Genomic DNA, 21358 nt, shown 5'->3' with positions numbered 1-21358 from the left:
TTGTATGGAAATTTTTGGAAATAATTTCTGTGCTTTTGACTCAAAATTTCTCGGGTTTGTGTAATATAACAAGCTAAAATTCTCTTTTTAGCCTAACAGATAGAGTTTATTCAGTATAGCTGTAGTTTTAATGTTCTATCCTTGCAAAGTTATATCATGCTTCAATGCAGTCACAAAGGAAAGCTGAAGCTGCTTCACCTTATTAGAGTCAAGTAGCAAAAGTGCAGTTACATAATGATGAAACAGGAATAGGAAGAAGTGACTCATACAAATGTTAATTGAACATGTAGTAGGCAAAAGATCCCTTTCTCCAGATGTACAAAGCCCTCAGGGGTGGTTTAGAATTCATTCAGAGCTCTTCTGATTGTCTGTTTCATGAGTTGCTTTTCCGTTGAAGATAATTGTCATTGCACAAGAATATGATTTTCTTGGGACATGTATTATGTTCTACCACATGGTTAATCAGAATACTAGATCTTATTAATCGCAAGGAAAGAACCCATCAAAGACATGTCACTAACCATTATGTAGCAAAGCATTACATAAGGAAGTTATGTATCAGTTGGGACAACTAAAGTCAATGCAAGATGCAATGTGCAGTGCCCTCCACAAATATTGGCACCACTGGTAAATATAAGCAAAGACGGTTGTGAAGAATTGTCTTTATTGCTATACCTTGTGAACTTTTCTAAAAGAAATACACAAAAATACTCTGCTATCGTGAATATTAAACAATTGCAAACACAACAAAGGTTTTTCCAAAAAACTTGTTAAATATATGTGTTGCACATTTATTGGCACTCTTCTAGTCAATATTTTGCGCTATCTCCCTTGGCCAAGATAGCAGCGTTATCTTACAATGAATCTTCTCTTATAATGCCTGATAAAGTTTGAGAACACATGGCAACAGATCTGAGACCATTCTTCCATACAGAATCTTTCCAGATCCTTCAAATTTTGAGGTCAATGCTGATGGACTCTCCTCTTCAGTTCACCCCACAAGTTTTCTATGGTGTTCAAGTAAGGGGACTAGGAAGGCCATGGTGGGATTTTGTGGTCAGTAAGCCATTTTTGTTGATTTTGATGTATGTTGTGGATCATTGTCCTACTGGAAGATCCAACCATGGCCCATTTTAAGCTTTCTGGCAGAGGAACTCAGGTATGCATTTAATAGCTGTTGCTATTTGATAGAGTTCATGATGCCATGTATTCTAACAAAATGTCAAGGTCCCAGAAAAACAGCCTCAAAACATTAAAGAGCCACCACCATATTTAACTGTGGACATGAGGTACTTTTCCATATAGTTACCTCTCTGCTTGCGTCAAACCCATCTCTGTTGTTTATTGCTAAAAAGCTCTATTTTTGGTTTAATGTAACCATGAACCCGATCCCATTTGAAGTTCCAGTAGTGTCTGGCAAACTGAAGATAGTTGAGTTTGTTTTTGAGTAAGAGTAGAGGTTTTTTTCTTGAAACCTTTCCAAACAACTTGTGGAGAGATAGGTGATGTAGGATTGTAGTTTTGACCCCATGATCCAACTAACTTCTGCAATTCTCCAACTGTGATCCCTGGATATTTTTTGGCCACTCAAACTATCCTCTTCACAGTGTGTTGAGACAATATAGACACACGTAATCTTCCAGATTGATTCATAATATTTCCAGGGACGGTAGAAATGGGCATTACATTTTTTTGCTGTTTTCTTATAGCCTCTTCCCATTTTGTGACGTTCAACAACCTTTTGCCGCACATCACAGCTATGTTTCTTGTTCTTATCTATTGTAATGAATGGGAATTTGGCCTATGTGTCCCCTAATATTTATACTCCTGTGAAAGTCATGGTTGAACAATTTCCTGTTCCTAGTCATCGAGGTGTACTAAAAAATGTAAAATATCAATGGGAATGTTTATCATATAAATTCATAGGGGTGCCAATAAGTGTGCCACACATATATTTAACATTTTATTTTTGGATAAACCTGTGTTGTCTTTGCAATTGTTTGATAACCATGAAAGCAGAGTATTTCTGTGGGTATTTTTTGTTGTTGAGGAAAAGATGAAAAGGGTAAATAATAAAGAACATTTTTCACAACCTTCTTTGCTCATATTTACCAAGGGTGCCAGTACTATCCACTTAGTGCTGATGGTGTATGGGAGTATACACTCCCACACAACCAGCAGCCATTTTAGGATCCAGTGCATATCGACATTTTTATGCTATTTTTAAGTACTGATTTTATTTCATTTTTGGATGGTCATCTCCCTGGGCCAAGGATGTGGACTTGAGGGAAATGATGACCATTAGTGGATAACTATTTTTTCTCATAGGTTACACTGGGTCAAAGAGTGTTTGGATGGACCTCATTTCAGTCTACATTATAGACTCAGAGTCTGGGTAGATAGGGCTTTTTTAAATGTAATATTTTTATTATTAGTAGAATAGGATCATGGATAGATAAGTACTTATGGGAAACATAAAGGTAAGTGATAAAGCTAATATTAATAGGGTTTTTTTTGTAAGGTTTATGTATGTATTACATGCTTTATAAGAAAATATAGGAACAATTGTAGGAGTTCCCCTTTAACTGCTTTCCATTTCTAGGTCTGAAATATTGTTTATGATTGATAAGTTGAATATTTTAGTTTGATGTACTTTTGACAATGTTTGTTTTATAGTTATTGTCTAAACCAAAATTCAGTGGTGTTGAAAAGATCAAGACTATAGGAAGCACTTACATGGCAGCTACAGGACTTAGTGCAACTCCAAATCAGGAATACAGTCAGGTATAGTGGCAACATGTTATATTTATTGTTTTGATATCATATCAGATAAGATTAAGCTAATTGGTATTAAGCTAATAGGTTGTCATGTGTACCAAATGTTTGTTTACCAAATGTTTGTTTACCAACAGCAAAAATATATAGGTGTTCTGTCTTCTTACACGTTCACACTGTGTGCAGTCTGACATTCAGTATAAACCATTCCTGTTTTCCAAATTTCCAAAGTTCTTTGTAGTTTAACTTGTTTATTGGTGAACAGGTTGTTGAGTATATATGACAAAACAGGATTGTAGTGCGTAAGCGTGTACATGTGATGTGATGTGGTAAAACTATAAGAATACAAATAACATGTATAAGTACAAAGCATAGGAACTGCATGTATAACAACATTACATAACAGTGAAGTACATGGCAAAATGGCTGCCTATACATAGAATGACATGGCTAGCTAACAGTCTAACAGTTAACTTTCCTGAGTAATAATACAAATAACTGAACAGCTCTGAATACTATAATGTCCCTGAAACAGAAGTAAATGTCTCACCAGATATGCTATTACACAGATGGTGGAGTTTTGGAAGGAGACAACAGAGGCAGCTCTGATGATGAGTCCTGGTGACTGAAGACTGTAAAATAGAGGCTCCTCCCTCTCAGAATGCCTTGCAATCACCCACAATGCATTGCACTACCCAGATTGCAATATTCTTTAACTAGAAAACAAGGTGTAATACAACTTAACACTACTAGACCTAGTAAAGAAGTCTAAGGTGGCAAAAAGGTGAATTGTAATGATTCTCAAACCCTGTTGTGCAGAACAATAGGCTTAGGGACAAAATAAATATATAACATGTTTCTGTAATAAAATATCTAAATTTCAAGAAAGAATACTTCCATATATACTATATGGCCAAAAGTATGCAGATGCCTCCTAATTATTGCGTTTAGGTTTTTCAGAAACACTCACTGCTAACAGGTATATCAAATCAAGCAAGCATTGGCATGTCATCCCCATAGACATACTGGCAGTAGAATTTGTCGTGGAAGAGCTCCATCATGCTGTAATGCTAAATCATGCAAATACATTTTAGACATACATAAAGGCATGGTTTGATGAGTTTGGTGTGGAGGGGCTTGAGTGCCTACATTGAGACCTGGCCTTAACTATACTGAACACCTTTGGGATAAGTTTCAATGCCGATTGCAAGCCAGTCACTTGACTATACAGTGGAGAGTGGAGCCTCTTATAGTCACAAAGTGGGGCCGGAATGTTTCCATATTATTGCCCATGGTTTTGGAATGAGATGTCAACAAGCTCATATAGGTGTGATAGCCAGGCGTCCACATGGTTTTGGTCATACAATGACTCTAAACAACACAGGGGTTTTATAGTTTCTAAGGATCAGGGCTCACAAAGGTGAATGAGTGGTGGGGAAACCCAAGCACGATAATGTATCTCAATAGATATATTGTTGAATAAATGCAGGCTCCCTGTTAAGTATTGTACATCAAAGCAAACTAATTTGGATTCCCTTAGTACAAAGATTGAAAGTATTCTAAAACCAAGCAGTTTAAAAGGAAAACATTCCAGTGGTTACAAAGATGTAGAGTTTTAGGGGCTCAAAAGTTTCTCCCTTTCAACTGTAAAGGGCCTTTAAGACCTATGAGATCCTGGGTACCTGCATAAACTACTTGGGAACCACCTTTCAGAGGTTACAATTATACATAGGTGGTACTACAATTAAAGTAACTAAAGTAACGGTGGACCCCATTTATCTGTTCAATGTTCCAACAAAGCACAGCTATGGCCATCATGGACCCTCAGTACTGTAGGTTACAAGTATATCCTCAGAAACAGAGAGTAATGGAGGAAAGTAAAAATAGTAAAAACGGTTAGGGGTTCCTGAGGACTGGGGTGGGTGGTCACTGATTTAAATTACATTAGGCCTGTACACTATATTATTACAGTGGTTCAAATTTTGTGTGAAATGAATCGCTAAACAGCATTTTATGCCTATTATGTATTTTTTATATATTTATATATTTCAGGAAACAGACAGACAGTACATGCACATAGGAACTATGGTGGAGTTTGCTTTTGCACTTATTGCAAAACTTGATGTGATAAACAAACATTCATTCAATGACTTCATGCTTAGAGTGGGTATGTATCAATCAGACAGTATGTATACCTCAAAATCACTTTGGCTATATTCCTGGTAAACATGTCTCTTTCCTTTCGACAAAACACAGCAAAATATTAATTTCACAAATCATATTATAGAAATGATGTATAAGGATACCTAGAAACTTATAGAGGTAGACGTTCCCAGAGCCCTTCCCCTCTGAAGAAGCGGCTTCATGGGGGGGTGGGGCTAACTTTACATGATAGTCTCAAGGACTTGTTTAGTCATAATTACGGCTGCAACTAACGATTATTTTAATAATCGATTAGTTGGCCGATTATTTTTTCGATTAATCGATTAATCGGATAAAAAATTCAATTTTTTTTATTTAAAATAATGTAATAAAAAACTTACAATTTATACTTTCATCTCTTTATCACAATGGCATTTCTCTATTCACCTTCTTATTTTACTGACATAATAAAAGCTACAAGAACCCAAACACAGTGTTTCTCAAACTAGGTTTTAATACAAAGTTATTAGTAAATATTAATTCATATATTAACTATTTTTCATAATTAATAAAAATTATGAGAAAAAAGCCTTGTTTATATTTTCTTTTATTTACCAAACTGCCCCCAGTTATGCACATCTGACCCCCAGCTTGCCACTCTGCCCCCAGATGTCCCTTATACCTCTTATATGCCAGAGATTCCACTCTGCCCCCAGATGTCCCTTATACCTCCTATATGCCAGAGATTCCACTGTGCCCCTGATATGCCACTGTGCCCCCGATATGCCTTATACTCCTTATATGCCAATGATATGCAACTGAGCCCCCTGATATACCTTTAATAAGGGCAAATGTCTTATGCCCCCTTGAAATGCGTTGCGGGGGATCTGGATTCTAGTGTTATAATCCGATCTCTGTTTGAGGTCGGATTATATAAGGAAAGGAGTTTTTCAGAGCATTTGCTCTGAAAACCCCTCTCTTTAATAATCGATAAAAACCTGTTCGATTAATCGATAGTGAAAATCGTTGTCAATGATTTTCTTTATCGATTATTATCGATTTTATCGATTAGTTGTTGCAGCCCTATAATAGAGGCAGAGCTAGCCCTAGATAGTGTTAAGTAATTTGAGAGTGGGAGGACAACTGGGAGAGGGGATGGATTCTCACTGCCCCAGAATATAAAGACACTGGGTCAAACTTATAGCATTCATAGGTATGTGTATAAACAGTGTTAATAATTCAGGGTTTTTCAGACTCATTTGTAACTAATGATCTTATGACATAAATCGCTTAACTGTAGCTGAAATTGCCAGCTTTGATTATTTTATTCGCTATTAAATTAATTAACTCAGATCGTTTATATATTTTATTAGGTACCATATTGTTTCTTAAAATGATTGTGTTGCTGTAATAAATGTAAAAAGTGGAGATTAGATGGTAATAAACCTAGCACTGTATAATTGATGCTTTTGACAGCAGTTGGCATGCAATAACGCCAATGTGGTCATGTCTCTTTTTGGAGCAGAAAGTAGGTGTCACATTACTGTTAATATAGTTTTACATGAACTCTTATACTTACTTGTGCTTCTAGATTAGATACTATGTACATTCAGACTGTAAGCATTTGGGGTAGGTTTGATTAGTGACATTCTTCCTAATAGTAATTTCTATTTTTCTCTACTTCAAAAGCAAGCAAATCAGTACTACTGCAATTCAACTTGGAATTGGATTTTCTTTTATATAATGAGATGCTTGCTTTGAAATGTTTTATTTATTTATTTATTTATTTGTAAATATACAAAATTAAAATTTTTCCAGGTATCAACCATGGACCAGTCATAGCTGGAGTTATTGGAGCTCAAAAACCACAATATGACATCTGGGGTAATACTGTAAATGTTGCAAGCAGAATGGACAGCACAGGTGTTTTAGGTAAAATACAGGTATGGCATTGGCATTCGCATGATTTTTGTTCAACAAAAACAAATAGTTATTTTTAGAGAAAATAGGTTATAGATAGGATGTTGGAGATTCCTTTGTAAGCAGGTGACATGAATCTACAGTGGCAAGAAAAAGTAAAATATGCCTTAAAATATATGATCATCATCTAAGCTACAGTAATGAACAAACACAATCTGCTTTAAATAATAACACACAAAATACTCTATTGTTCTTGTCCACATTGAATGCCCCATTCAAGCATTCACTGGTTGTGGGTTGAAAAAAGTATGTGAACCCCACTTCAACAAAAGCTAATTGGAGTCAGGAGTTAGCAAACATGGAGTTCAGTCCATGAAGTGGGATTGTAAATGTGTTTTAGAACTACTTTGTATTTAAAAAACCCTCAAACATTTTTAGTTTACTATTCTCAAGAAGTATCTGCTGATGTGAACCATTCCCCACAAAAAAGAAGTGTTTATTTGCATAAAGCTGAAAGGGTTACAAATGAATCTCCAAGAGCTTACATATTCATCAGCCCCCAGTTAGACAAATTGTTTATAAATGTAGACTATTTAGTACTGTGGCTACTCTTCCTAGAAGTGTGTGCCCATCCAATATGACCCCAAGGGCATAATGCAGAATGCTCAATGAGGTAAAAAAAAAAGCCCTAGAACCCTAGAGTAACAGCTAAAGGCTTGAAGGAATCATTGGAACTGGTTAACATCTTTTTTTCTTGAGTCTACCATATGCAAAACATTGGACAGGCATTGATTCAATGACAGGACACCACAGAGGAAATTGCTGCTCTCCAATTTAACATTGCTGTTTGCCTGAAGTTTGCCAACTTGACCCTCTACAAAGCTACTGGGAAAATGTTTTGTGGACTGATGAAACTAAGGTTAAAACATCATCCCAATAATTAAGTATGGTGGAGGGTGCATGATTTACGGCTGCTTTGCTGTCTCAGGGTCTGTACAGCTTGTCATCATCAAGGGGACAATGAATTACCAAGTTTATCTTGGTGTCATAAAAGATAATGTCCACCAGCTAAAGCTCAGTAGAAGTTAGAGATGTTGTGAAATGACCACAACAGAGCTGTTCACACCAGACATCCTAAGTTCGACCAGTAATTAAAGGATTCGCCTACTCTTTCCACCTGCACTGTGAATATTTAATGTGTGTGTTCGATAAAGTCATGAAAGATTATCATTGTTTGTGTGTTATTAGCTTAAGTGCATTATGTTTATCTATACTTGTGTAGATCAGATCGCAAATTACGAACAATTAATGCAGAAAATCCAGGTAACTCCAAAGGGTTCACTTTTTCTTGCCACAGTATATGTACTTATTTTTTGATAAATACCCTTTTTGTTATGTTTACTGAATCCCCTTTGGAGTCTCATTGAGTAGTTTTCTATAAAAGGATTTTAATCACTGAGAAAATGACTGCACCCTCAGCTATTTATTACTGACCACATACAAGCTTTACATAATGTTGATACACACATTTAACTCAATACAATCATTGCAGGTAATTTGTCCTCAAATAAATTAAAACATTTTAACACTACAGCTTATTGCAACTTTTAACAAATGATCAGACAAACCCAATCAGATACCAGGACATTTTCTTGTACTCCATAAGACTTCAGGTTGTGTGAGTAATTATTTACTACTAAAATGCTGGAGTGCAAAACATGTCTGTATAATTATTTTACCTCTTTAATTCTGGAATGCAAAACATCCATATATTAATCATCAAGAGCATCTGTAGAACCTTTATAACATATAATAGATGATGTGGGGGGCAATTTGACAACTGCTGTGTATTGTGTATGATTGTATCGCAAGCTCATATGGCCTGGATCTACTTTTTATGTGTGTCTTGTCAGGAACGGGTATGAGCCCTTAAACCGCTCGTGCTAGAGTGACAACATAAATTGCATTGGTCTTTTTACATTTGTGTCCATTGAATAAAAAGTATTAAAGGATAAACATTATAATTATACAGTAGGTTCTCTAGCTTGAAAGAAAACACTAAAATATCTATATGAGCATAATAAGATAAGTAGGGATTGCTCTCAGTCACTGTGGAGCCTTTACCATGAGAATGAATGAAGACCTCATACTGGTCTACTGATATAATCAATATACTTTTACATATTCCATTTGGAGATCATACTATACCGTTAGGCAATCTTCTTTTGGATTTACATGTCTATTTATGTGATAGAGATTTGTTTTTGCCATAACTATGATTATGTTTTGCACAGAGTAAAAAGCAGAGCACAGACCTACCGCTGGCTACCCACAGGTGGAATCAAACTAGCTGTCATTACAACCATTACTGCAGAATATACAGCTTATTAACAGTTTGTCATATACCTAAAAGCCACCAAACAGTGGGGATCTCAGTTTCATTGGTAGACTAGCAGTCGTGTAAGAATTGATGATATGTTAGATATATATATTATATTTAATGTGTTATTTCTTTTTCATTTTGTCTAGGTTACAGAGGAAACATGTAATGTTTTATCAGCTCTGGGATATGTTTGCACTTGCAGGGGGATTATCAATGTTAAAGGAAAAGGAGAGTTGAAAACATATTTTGTACATACTGAAATGACAAGATCATTGTCACAAGGCAATGTGGCATCATGAGTGTTGGGAGATATTGAAAAAAAACAATCCTCTTCAATGTCTGCTACAGTAGTCTGGCATTAAAACAGTATTTGTTTACACCACTATCACCTGCACCATATGGACGTGTTAACCAGTTGTGTCTCATAACCAGTGACACATTAGGATCACCCATTCTCCATAACCTCCCTCATATTCTTTACGAGAGACTCTTAGGGCCAGTTTTGTACAAAATGTATCAAATGTTTAATTGTCATTGTCTTTTGTAAAGTTAACTAATTCATTAAAAGTTTATACTGTTTCATATTTATTTCAGTGTTTATAACCTAACTTTTAATAAACTGATTATTTTTCACAATGATGATATGAGTTCTGGGGCTAGAATAATTGTGTTTTATGATGTTTTTGCATTAGGAATTTAAACATTAGGTAAAAAAGTAGGCAAAGACATTTGAAAAGTATACATTGCATATTCTACCCAATCTTGAACATCAAACATCTAATTGACATTGTGATCTAAGATAAAGAACTCAATATTTGGGCCTTAAAATTGGCAAGTGGTATTTGCATGAATTGCAGCTCTGGAATCCAAAATGAATGTGTTATAGATTGTCATTGGTTCAGCAAATTAAGTTACCAGCTGATAAGTAGTAAGAAATGCACCTTATTATTTGTAATAAATAAGTAAAAAAACAAAAAAAAAATCTGGACCTAAATAATGTAGTCATTGGGGTGTAGTACTGCATAGGCAAGACAAATGTATTGATATAATCCAATAAAGACATGAAATGGCCAGGATCAGCACAGGTGTACATATAGGTTTGTGCGTGCAGGAGGATTCTGCGGTGCAGGACGACACTGCTTATGAACAAATAGAACTAGGTTAAAGTAATAAAATGTATACAAATGTAAGCAGAACTTTCTATTTGTACTGTTAATTAAATAGTAAATTATATATTTAGCATATTGTTAATAAAAGCAAATGTTGGGATGATGCTGTAATTTTGATTTCATTCATTTTTTTTATATATATTTTTTAATATTTGTGTACCAAGTTTGTTTTAAAGCCTTTGTAAATGCATTTGGTAATTCACTTTGTGGTTAGTAACCTATAACACTATGATTTAATTTCATTTTCTCTTTGGCTGCGCTCCTCTATTCCCTTCATAATTTCCCAAAGATCCACCCTGACTTTTATATACTAGGTACCCCTGAAATTCAGTATTCACCTGCCAAACCCAAACCCGCATCCTAGTTGAAAAACTCTTACAACCTTCTAACCATCTTCCATTAGTACAGCACCTCCATTATCATTGAGGTACAGCTCCTCTCTACTGTCTGTAGCAGACAACAAAGTCTGATACCAATCCTACATCATTCCTCCTCACCAATCGTCCTCCCTATGCCACTTTTGTAGCCATCAATTAATCTTCTTAAGCACCTCCTAGGTGTATAACAAGGTAGAAGTGATGTGTCAGAAAATATACGTAGGTCCTCATTCTTCGTTTGCCACCTGTTGCCTTGAAATCTTTCTTAATGACATCACCCATTTGCCATTCATTTTTTCATCAGTATCAATGTGTACCACAACCACTGGATGAGCAGCCAGCTCCCAACAATTTGTGTACCTGGTCCACAAAATGCCTGATCTGAGCACCTGGCATTTCGGCAATGGACTACTCTAGCTACCTTTTTAGAAACTGAATCCCAATGGATATCCCAGCATTTTCACACAGACTGACAAGCATGTTGAGTTGATTTAGCCTAAAGCTCCTAAATCTATTTCACTGTATTAAGGGGATAAAAGAAGGAGCAAGTAGACATCAGCTGTGTTTAGGCTTGGGCCTGATGCCACTCACACTGGGCAAATGCTTGTGGGTTGGGGCACAACAGGGCACTTACCTTTAAGTGCACTTGGCCGGCCGACGTAATGCTTTTGCCTGCAGATGCATGCTGGATACATGCGTTGAAAAGTGAAGGCAGTAGATGTAAAAGTTCAGGTTGTGGCCACACTCCACTGATTCACTGGCACATACATGACTTCATTTTGATTTGAAATTGCACTCACAGATCTTTCATGCCATTAAAATATTAAATTAAGCATGCTATTATAAAAAAGTACAGTACAGTAATATTGGGCCAAGATATGCTCACAAGTTTACAAGTACAATGCACATCAAAGCATGTGAGCATGGGGATTCAATTCTGGACAACCCACATAAAAATAATCTGGGCAATACACATGACGGTATGAATGTTAGGATATATGCACATGACTGCAACAATGCTGCCTGTCTTACTTCTCCCAACATCGGCCTCTATACTGTATATTGTAATGACATTTACTGTACCTTTTGTGTCAGATCCAAAGATAGAGAGATAAAGAAAGATCACTATACTATATACACAAGTGGACAGCCACCAATGCATTGTCACCAGCAATTTAACCTTTCAAATTGTGTTGCAAGCCATCCATAAGGTCCTCACAGGGTTATTATCCTGTCCTTCCTTTCTCTGCTTTGTATATTACCCTATCCCACCTCACAGTGTTGTTGGAGAAAAAAAAACTAAAAGGTGGAGTTGATAGACAGAAAGAAGTGAGCACATAAAGTAGGCTGTAAAACTTTAATAATAAATGACCTTGGCTTTGCACAGCAGTAGGCTTTATCATTATCTGCCCACTGGCTTTTCCAGCTTGCCAGACAGCTTGGCTGTATTTTTGTTGAGAATTGTTAATAAATGTTTGCCGATATCACAGTATGTGCTGCCAGGCCTAAAGATAAAGCTTAAAGGAACAAAAAAATGCCAAATTACAATACTGCCTCTTTAAACATGACAGACAGAAAAAGGACACACAGACATAGCATGTCCAAGCCACTTATCAGCAAAGCAAAGACCGGGTCTGACCTAGACTTAGGTTTTGAGGGCTGCAAATGTGTCACAACATGCAGCTCTCTAGGCTAAGCACAGGCACTTCAACTTAGTAAATGACTTATGTACACATTTGCAATTCCTGTTATGTTTGATGCCCTTGAGGACAGGAGTAAAGTACCACTGATATAATATAACCACAAAATCATGACAATATAGAGCATCATAATGGATGCAAGGTGCTTTATTAAGCAGGCTATACAGTTTACTTATGATGGTATGACAGATCCATATCCTTCTTCTACAGAATTGCTAATTCCATTCTTGCGGTGGAAGTCCACATGTACTAAACCAATTCTAACATGATCTCTATTAACTTTGTCAACATGGAGATTTAAGTGTCTTCCATATTCTGAGGAGCTCAATACAGCCACTGGTCGAGAGGTTTCCTGAAAAGAATAAAAAAAATATTACCGTAATAGCATACGGTCAAATAACTGAAATCCAACTCAAGTAAACAGAGCATCACTTATAATCAGTAATATTTTATAATATAAATAATAACTAATAACATTTAGGCCTCGATTTATGTTAATTTAAAATTAAACACACATGAATTAGTGTGTAAATGGGATGGGATATAGTCTAGCATTTAGAGAACAATTAAATAATATTTATATTTAGTTGACTTGTGCATTCGGGTTGTCCACATTTTTATATTAACAAAATATTGAAATTTTGTTAATTGGTAAGGATGTCCAAAGATTGAGGAGGGAGCCCCAAAGAAAGTTCTGTAACCCGCTGCACTACCCTGGCCTCTTGGAGCACTTTCACATTTATTCTTTAGAGGGGCAGTTAATTTTTTCTTTGTAAATGTCACATGAGTACAGTAATATTTACTTGGCCATGCACATCTATGTCTAGATCCATATTGCATTATTGGTAGGAGGCTGCATGATTGCATAAATAACATTAGGTACCTCAGCATTAATATTTAAGTCATTATGCTTTGCATGTTTTCTGTCGTCTCTGTGAAGTTTTTCATTGTATTCTTGTGGCCTCTTGAAAATGGCGTCATATGTAGAAACGTGTTCATCCTTTTTAAAAAATAAATACATTTATACATAACTTATCCATTACTTGAATAGCTTTGTAGGCCGCAAACGTGTAAATGATTTTCAAAGGAATTATTATATCACTATATTACACAGTGCATATAAGTTTTAGATACTAATGTAATTTATAAAATAGTTTTGAAATACACTAGCCAGAAATGTCACAACAAATTAGAGCTTCTGAAATGGGGAAGCAGTTAAAAAATAATATAAAAAGAAAACACTTGATTGGTGCAATGTAAATATGGCCATTAAATATATAAAACAAGAGGAAGCATGGTGATAAAAGGCCACGGTGTATTGAACACTGTGACAATTTATTTTAATGCAAACTGTAATAAACATCAACTGATAAAACATGTGAGGTTAAACTTCCTAACTGATGTGATCTTGATGACTTGCTGGGGTTCCTGAGACTACTGACATAGGCATAGTCACCAGGGTGCCACCTGCATGGTGATTGCACTACTTGCAACTCACCAAGGATCCAGCCTACAGTGAGTACAGTGAGTCACCAAACTAGCTTAACTTCAGACAGCTAAGCTCTCCACTAATGCTAGCCCACAGCCCCTGCCTGCTAGCACTGATCCTGCCATGAAACCAGTAAAAATTGGGAGGTAGGAAATGCATCCAAAGAAGTCTGAATTCAGTGATGCTCTACCTACACACCTCCCATGCAGCCTCACCCCAGTCAATGTCCTACTGTTTTATCCACAATGACCTGAACCATCGGCACTATTTCTGCTAAAAATATTCCATGCCCAATAAAGCAGCCCCTTATTGATGCTGAATTATGTGCGGTGATCTAAACTCTGGGGCCCAAACGCCGCTATCCCGAACCTATGTATCCTAATGAATGCCCATCAACTTAAGCCGTGTAAATGCTCCTGGGTTGTTAAACACAATACCCAGCAAGTCCTAACTACCGTGAAACATTAACTGTACCTGACCTTATTAAGATATAGTGAGGCAGCCTCTTCAAGACTCATAAACTAACAAATCCAGACTATTGGACTAAAAGTGGCTACCTATATCCAATGACCATTTCATGCAGTCATGCAGCTCCTGCATCAATTCTGGGCTGTTCTAAAATGTGAATCTAGTATTTTCAAATTATGACAGAAAGATATCCAGGTGAAATCCAACACTTTTATCTTTATCTATCCTAGCTCTTCCTTCCATGAAATAAATAATTCAAAACATTTGCTGCATGAAATATATGATCTTTTTTTTCTTTCTGTCACCGCAGGCAAGTAACGCTGCTGACCTAGATTTCTATACCGCCAAGACTCTAGTGATACATTCTGAAAATTAGGCTAATTTAAACTAGACCTATTTACATGTAAAACTTTTGTGTCGAAGTTCTGCAGATGGACTGTGAAATAATGGATTAAATTAGAATAATTTGAAAGAAGAACAGTGCTTTTCACATCACTGAGTACTTCACTTCAGCCATAGCATTATGTGGAGTTGATCAGTTGAAGCACTTCTGGTGTAATTAAAGTTCTTCTGCAAACTATTTCATTTGGACCCCTATGACATACAGTACATTTTCATGAAACGTATCTTAAATCACGTATCAATTTACCACATGGCATTGACAGAACATTGTATTTTTTAAGGTTCAACTACAACGTAAGTAGTAAGTGATTCGTTTCTGCTTCATTTAAGTTTTTTTTTACAAATGTATAATGAAATATTTAAAAATTGTTCCAAGGGCTGTGAGTGTATATTAGTGCACTCCGTGTGTATTGGGTTATCAACTTAAACTTTGTTTTCAGAAAACTGTTTCAAGAATGTTCATGGTTTTCTGGAACACTATACAATGTCCTGTCTCATACAACTATACTGATCACCCAACAATGCAGAGGGCATGTATATGGAAAAAAGGACAGATTGGTGCCCATATATACCCAGAAATGTCTCTGACAAAATCATTCAGTGCATTGTATTTTGTTTGCTTTGTATGCACCAAATGCAATTCAGTCTGCTTGTTTTAGCATTTTGACCTGTCTCTGAACTAAGAAGTTTTCTTGGTTCTGCCATCTCCTACTGGTTGCCCCAAGCTCCAGAGGCTACACAAATCCAGTGGCACAACTGGAGCCAATGAAGATGGCATAGCGGTTTACTGGGCCACTTTTGCTTACTAGTGTCCATGTGTTTGCACTTATGCTGTACAGGTCTGTTCACTTAATAGATTGCTATTGAAGCTGGTAATGTAATGTAACGTTCACTGTACTAGAGTATGCTGCCATGTGATTGTTTTCATAGACAATATGATTGCCATATCTACAAATATCCAAGCTAGGCAGATATTCAGAAATACATTTCTTAGTTCACGTCAATCATTATTCGTGCCCAGCCCTAGGGTTTTTAACATTTCCTTGCTCACTAGGAGAGTTGTGTTTCCCCCCAAAGAAAAACATTTCTATTGGTGCCCCCTACATAGTAGCCCACTTATATCAGCCACTTGAAATCACAGTTTTGTGTCTAGTACTAATTTTAGTGCATTGTGGATTCTCTCACACGATACAGAAATATTTTGCCTAAAGTGCTATTACATGAAAATACACCATCTAGTCTAATCCCAACATGGACTGCACTACTTTTTTTTGTCAATTCTGTTTTTTTGAGACAGGAACCACATCATGTAAAATCATACATTGACTGTTAGGACATTGTGTACATACATAACAAGTAATAGGTATATGATAAATAAATGTAGGTACAGCGGTGAGGTGTAATAAAATACAGACATCAATAGGCACATATCTATATTAGCAAGACAATGCCAGGTGATTACCATACAATGTGGTTCAATGAAATGAACAGGAGAGAAGGATGGAAAGGTCCATTAAGACCAACAGTTGTTGCAAGTGTTCAGCCTGAGTATATGTAATAACAGAGCGTTGAGTAAAGATTAAAATAACTAATCCAAAAACAGAAACTAAACTCCGTGAGCGGTGTTACAGACATAAATAAGAGATAAGCAGACATAGTTGGTCATGTAGGAAATGGTCACATAAAGACGTAAGCTTAAAAGCAGTACTATCCAGTTGCTCAATTGGATAGCGGCTTTAATCCCTACAATGATTTTGAACTTTGAAGATAGGAGGAATACCTTCCAGTGGACTGCACTACTTTTAACCCACTGAGACTTTATTACAATTTACAGCTCAATAATAAGCTGTAGGGGGGGATGAGACATGTGCCCACGACCAAGACCTCGAAATCTTCAGAAAAATAGAAAAATGGAAGCACATCATTGTCAGGGTATGCTTCCCTTTTTGTATTATATAATATACAGAACAATATTTAATTGGTTTAACTTTAGAGAAGGCCGTAAAGTACTATCAGTAAGGCAGCCTAGTGTCGTCCCCATTCTGGAACAGAATCTGCTTTTGCTCTAAAAAAAAAACAAAAACATTTAATGTAATGAAATGAAGTGTTATGGAAATTATCACCATGCCTAATTATATAAACATACAGTTTGCATCTTAGGCTTAAGTATTGTACGTACGCTATAATTAATTTATATATAATTTTGTGAGTGTGCTTTTATGGTTTTCACCTTAAACTCATTTATGACGGAATATAATGTACCCAAAAGAATATCCTTATAGCTCCTTAAATCATCTTTTGACACATTCAAAAATGCAATAAGGCGCAGCTGATAATACTGCCTTTTTAAATGTAGTTCTTTAACTTCATACAGTTCTCGGTTAAACTTCACCTTCACAAGGTGACTTGAATATCTGAAACACATTTGTGTTTAAATCCTGGTTTCTTTGTTGCTTCAACTGTTATTGTGTTCTGTGCCTCTACAGCTACTGACACATTTCATGGTTGTTAGGATTCCCAATTACACAAATACAATTCACTATATTGTTTGGAAAAAGAGACAGTGTGGTTTTCAAGCAGTCTTAAGCAATATATACTCCAGTATGCATATTAAATAATTTGTAAGCTATTAAATATAATAGATATAAAACTTATAAGTTTGTATTCCAGCCTTACAAGCATCATTCATTCTATGACTACAGTGAAGTAATCAATACTCTGCAATGCCTTAGGATATTCTTATTAAAAGTTCTTAAAAATAAGTCAAGGTGTGTTAATAGCTTTTTATACATTTTATAAATCTATGATAACATAAGTGACACTACTAAATATAGAAAAAGGCTTCATACAATTAGAGCCATGGTTGACAAAAAATGTAGACCTAATATTTTATAACATAATTAATATTCATTTTGAATTGTTTTTATAATTTCATATCCAAGTGTTTCGAAATACCTTCTAGGAAGTTGATGTGGGTCTTAAAACGAGGCTCTTATAGCTTATAACAATAGAGTAAAGGCAACGTAAATGTATACATGTCTTGAAAGAACATACAATTAAAATAAAGTTGTTCCTTGTCGTCAGCCCTTTTCCCTAAACCAATGATGCGTCCCCCACAGACTATTGCATGAAATACCTTATTCAGTCGATTGAAATAACTTAGCTCCTTAGATCTTTTTTCTAAGGGCACAATTGAGAATGCAGACAAAGATGCAAGGTGCGGCTGATGATATTTTCTTTTTATTTCTTTGTATTCTTCTTTAGCTTCTTGCCGTTCTCCAGTAAAGTGCACCTCCATGACACCTGAATATCTGAAACAAACGTATGTTTAAGGCCTGATCTCTCTGTAGCTTCAGCTACTCATGTTTCCCCTGCCTCTACAGCTACTGAAGTGTATAATGGTTGCCAGGATTTCCAATACAACAAACACTGTCGACGACCTCACAAAGAGTCACTCAGAGCTGGGGATAGGCCCTGATAAATAACTCTTCCTTTTGTTTTTTTCCATTTACTGCAACAATCTCATAATTTTTTATTGCAACTTCTTCTTTCTCCAATACACATTTTTAGGATGCATTTGTGCAGGTGCCGCTCTGACAATTTGGTAGAATAAGATGCAATCAAGATATGCTTCAATATGCTTTTAACCAAGTGAATCAATTACGCAATAATCAGTAAGCTACTAAAATAGCACCTGGTATTCCTAAATCCCTGTGAGTTTATATTCCTTTCCTACAGGCTTTGTTACTATGCCTAGATTGCTGTACAATACTTTAGGAAGTGCTTATTTAACTGAAAGTTGTGTTTTTTTTTTAAAAAAACCAAAGGATTGTGTTTATATTATATATTTTGCATACCCATCCTAATACACTACTAAATACAGAAACAATATATACAAAAATAGTATTGGTAACTAACAAATAAGCAAATGCAGCACATAGTTCAGAATTGTGGAAGATATTTTTTATAATTGATTATTTTGTGAAGAAGCTTCGTCAATCCTCGACACCCTAGTAAATTTTCTGCAGTACACAATTGACACTTGCAGTATGGTAGATGAGCATCAATCTTAGCCTCAACACTGTAACTGTCATTGACTCTCTCAAACACAAACTTTCCTCTATAACAACCATATAACTTCCTAGACACAATCCCTTCCCAATTTACCTCATCAAAGAGCACCAAAACAGTTTGTAATGACGCAAAAACATGGCAAACAAATTAATAAATCTTCAAAATTTCTGAGATTTTGCCATTCGTTTTAGTTCCTCTTGTCGGGGGCCCTCGGAATCAGAGATTCTAAGGAATGCATGAAACTGGCACATTTTGCCAATTCACATCACAAATGTGAAAATGTAATTGCCCTCCTAAACCTAATAACTAGTTATGCCACCCTTGCCAGCAAAAAATGCAATCAAATGTTATGATAACTGGCAATAAACTTTGCTGTGGAGGAATTTTGGCCCACTCTTCATGGCAGAATTGTAAAGTTTAAGAGCATGTACTGCCTTTTTTTTAATGGCATGCCACAGCATCTCAATCAGATTTAAGTCAAATCAAAAACATTATTTTGAGCCATTCAGATGTAGACTTGCTTGTATGCTTTTTGATCATTGCCCTGCTGCATAACCCAACTAACTTTGAGCTTTAGGCCTACCACGTGAATATATTGCTCAGTATATAGTGATGGGAGTTATCCTGTTCCACGGTCAATATCTGCTGCAGCTTTGTTTTTCCTCAAGCTTCTTCCTCATCAGTGCAAAGGCCTTCTGGTGCTGAATCACACAGGCAGTGTGCACAGCTTCAGCGCCGGGATATGACTAGAGCTGAAACAACGAATCGATAAAATCGATAATAATCGATAACGGAAATCATCGATAACGATTTCCGTTATCGATTAATCGAGTGATCAATTCGTTGTTGGAGCACTCGGCTCCTTTTACTTACCTCCGCGAGCGTTCCCCGCTTCTGCTACACGCTCTGCAGTCTCCGCCTTCTTTCAGCTACGTGACGGATGTGACGCGTTCCGGAGGTAAGTATTCTTCATGTCTATGTGCACGGATCGCACAGAGCCACTCGCACAGAGCGAATCGCTCTGTGCGAATGGAGCCACTCGCACAGAGCGGTTCGCTCTGTGCGAGTGGCTCCACTCGCACAGAGCGGTTCGCTCTGTGCGAGTGGCTCCACTCGCACAGAGCGGTTCGCTCTGTGCGAGTGGCTCCACTCGCACAGAGCGGTTCGCTCTGTGCGAGTGGCTCCACTCGCACAGAGCGGTTCGCTCTGTGCGAGTGGCTCCACTCGCACAGAGCGGTTCGCTCTGTGCGAGTGGCTCCATTCGCACAGAGCGGTTCGCTCTGTGCGAGTGGCTCCATTCGCACAGAGCGGTTCGCTCTGTGCGAGTGGCTCCATTCGCACAGAGCGGTTCGCTCTGTGCGAGTGGCTCCATTCGCACAGAGCGGTTCGTGAGTGTGGGTGCAGGGCAGAGTGGGGGTGGGGGTGCAGGGCAGAGTGGGGGTGGGGGTGCAGGGCAGAGTGGGGGTGGGGGGTGCAGGGCAGGAGACTGGGTGCAGGGCAGAGTGGGGGTGGGGATGCAGGGTGTGAGTGTGGGTGCAGAGCAGAGTGGGAGACTGGGTGCAGGGCAGAGTGGGGGTGGGGATGCAGGGCAGGGTGTGAGTGTGGGTGCAGGGCAGAGTGGGTGCAGGGCAGAGTGTGAGTGTGGGGGCAGGGCAGAATGTGGGGGCAGGGCTGGGTGCAGGGCAGAGTTAGAGACTGGGTGCAGGGGCACAGTGCAAAGTGCTGGGTGCAAAGTGCCAGTGCTGGGTGCAAAGTGCCAGGGCTGGGTGCAAAGTGCTGGGTGCAAAGTGCCAGGGCTGGGTGCAAAGTGCAAAGTGCTGGTGCAAAGTGCTGAATGCTGGGTGCAAAGTGCTGGATGCAAAGTGCCAGGGCTGGGGCAAAGTGCTGGGTGCAAAGTGCTGGGTGCAAAGTGCTGGGTGCAAAGTGCTGGGTGCAAAGTGCTGGGTGCAAAGTGCAAAGTGCTGGGGCAAAGTTTCTTGAACAGTAATAGTCCACCTCTTTTCAGAATGTTTGGGGTTATTTTGTTTCATAAATATTGTGTTTGGGTTCTTGTACTTTGAAAATATTGTTTTTTATTACATCATAACAAAATAAGAATGTTAATGTAAATTTTAAGTTGTTTTTTAACATCCAGTTCATTAAATTCTTTTAAATAAACGAAAAATTTGCATATTGTTTTTTTTTATCCGATTAATCGATTAATCGAAAAAATAATCGGCCGATTAATCGATTATTAAAATAATCGTTAGTTGCAGCCCTAGATATGACACCAAATAATAATTAATACAGGCCTCCGATCCTGCATCCTTGATCTCCTCAACCGAGCCTGCTTTTCTAGTAGCGAACAGAATAGTCCGTCCCTGGAATGGTGCACACCCCATGCAGGCCTGGTTGCACCCTCCTGATGAGTGCCCCCCCAGGTATGCTACTGCCATTGTGCCAATCTAATTTAAGACTAA

General features: G+C 37.4%; 2 protein-coding genes across 2 annotated transcripts in view; one reads left to right on the top strand and one right to left on the bottom strand.

Annotated features, from left to right (window-relative positions):
• The window catches only part of ADCY2 (adenylate cyclase 2), a 276856-nt gene extending 267000 nt beyond the window's left edge, over positions 1-9856 (top strand). The window contains exons 22-25 of the mRNA XM_053467615.1: positions 2677-2784; positions 4828-4942; positions 6736-6860; positions 9367-9856. Coding sequence (XP_053323590.1) covers positions 2677-2784; positions 4828-4942; positions 6736-6860; positions 9367-9519 — 501 coding nt within the window. The 3' untranslated portion in view covers positions 9520-9856. The remainder of the gene's footprint in view (positions 1-2676; positions 2785-4827; positions 4943-6735; positions 6861-9366) is intronic.
• A 2739-nt stretch (positions 9857-12595) lies between these two features.
• On the bottom strand, positions 12596-18295 carry CFAP90 (cilia and flagella associated protein 90). Its single transcript, XM_053467086.1, has 3 exons — positions 17962-18295; positions 13350-13466; positions 12596-12818 (listed from the first exon to the last, which is right to left on the bottom strand). The coding sequence occupies exons 1-3, from the start codon at positions 18121-18123 to the stop codon at positions 12639-12641; spliced, it is 459 nt and encodes a 152-aa protein (XP_053323061.1). The 5' UTR covers positions 18124-18295; the 3' UTR covers positions 12596-12638.
• Between the last annotated feature and the right edge of the window lie 3063 nt (positions 18296-21358).

This window comes from Spea bombifrons, chromosome 5 (genome assembly GCF_027358695.1).
Source record: "Spea bombifrons isolate aSpeBom1 chromosome 5, aSpeBom1.2.pri, whole genome shotgun sequence".
Lineage (NCBI taxonomy): Eukaryota > Metazoa > Chordata > Amphibia > Anura > Pelobatidae > Spea > Spea bombifrons.
This window is presented reverse-complemented; position numbering and strand designations above follow the sequence as displayed.

Coding starts and splice junctions, on each gene's coding strand:
- CFAP90 (XM_053467086.1), bottom strand. CDS start 18,123: ATGGAGGTGCACTTTACTGGAGAACGGCAAGAAGCTAAAGAAGAATAC. Junction 13,467..17,961: donor ATTTCAATCGACTGAATAAG/GTATTTCATGCA, acceptor TTTTTTAAAAAG/GATGAACACGTTTCTACATA. Junction 12,819..13,349: donor ACTTAAATATTAATGCTGAG/GTACCTAATGTT, acceptor TATTCTTTTCAG/GAAACCTCTCGACCAGTGGC.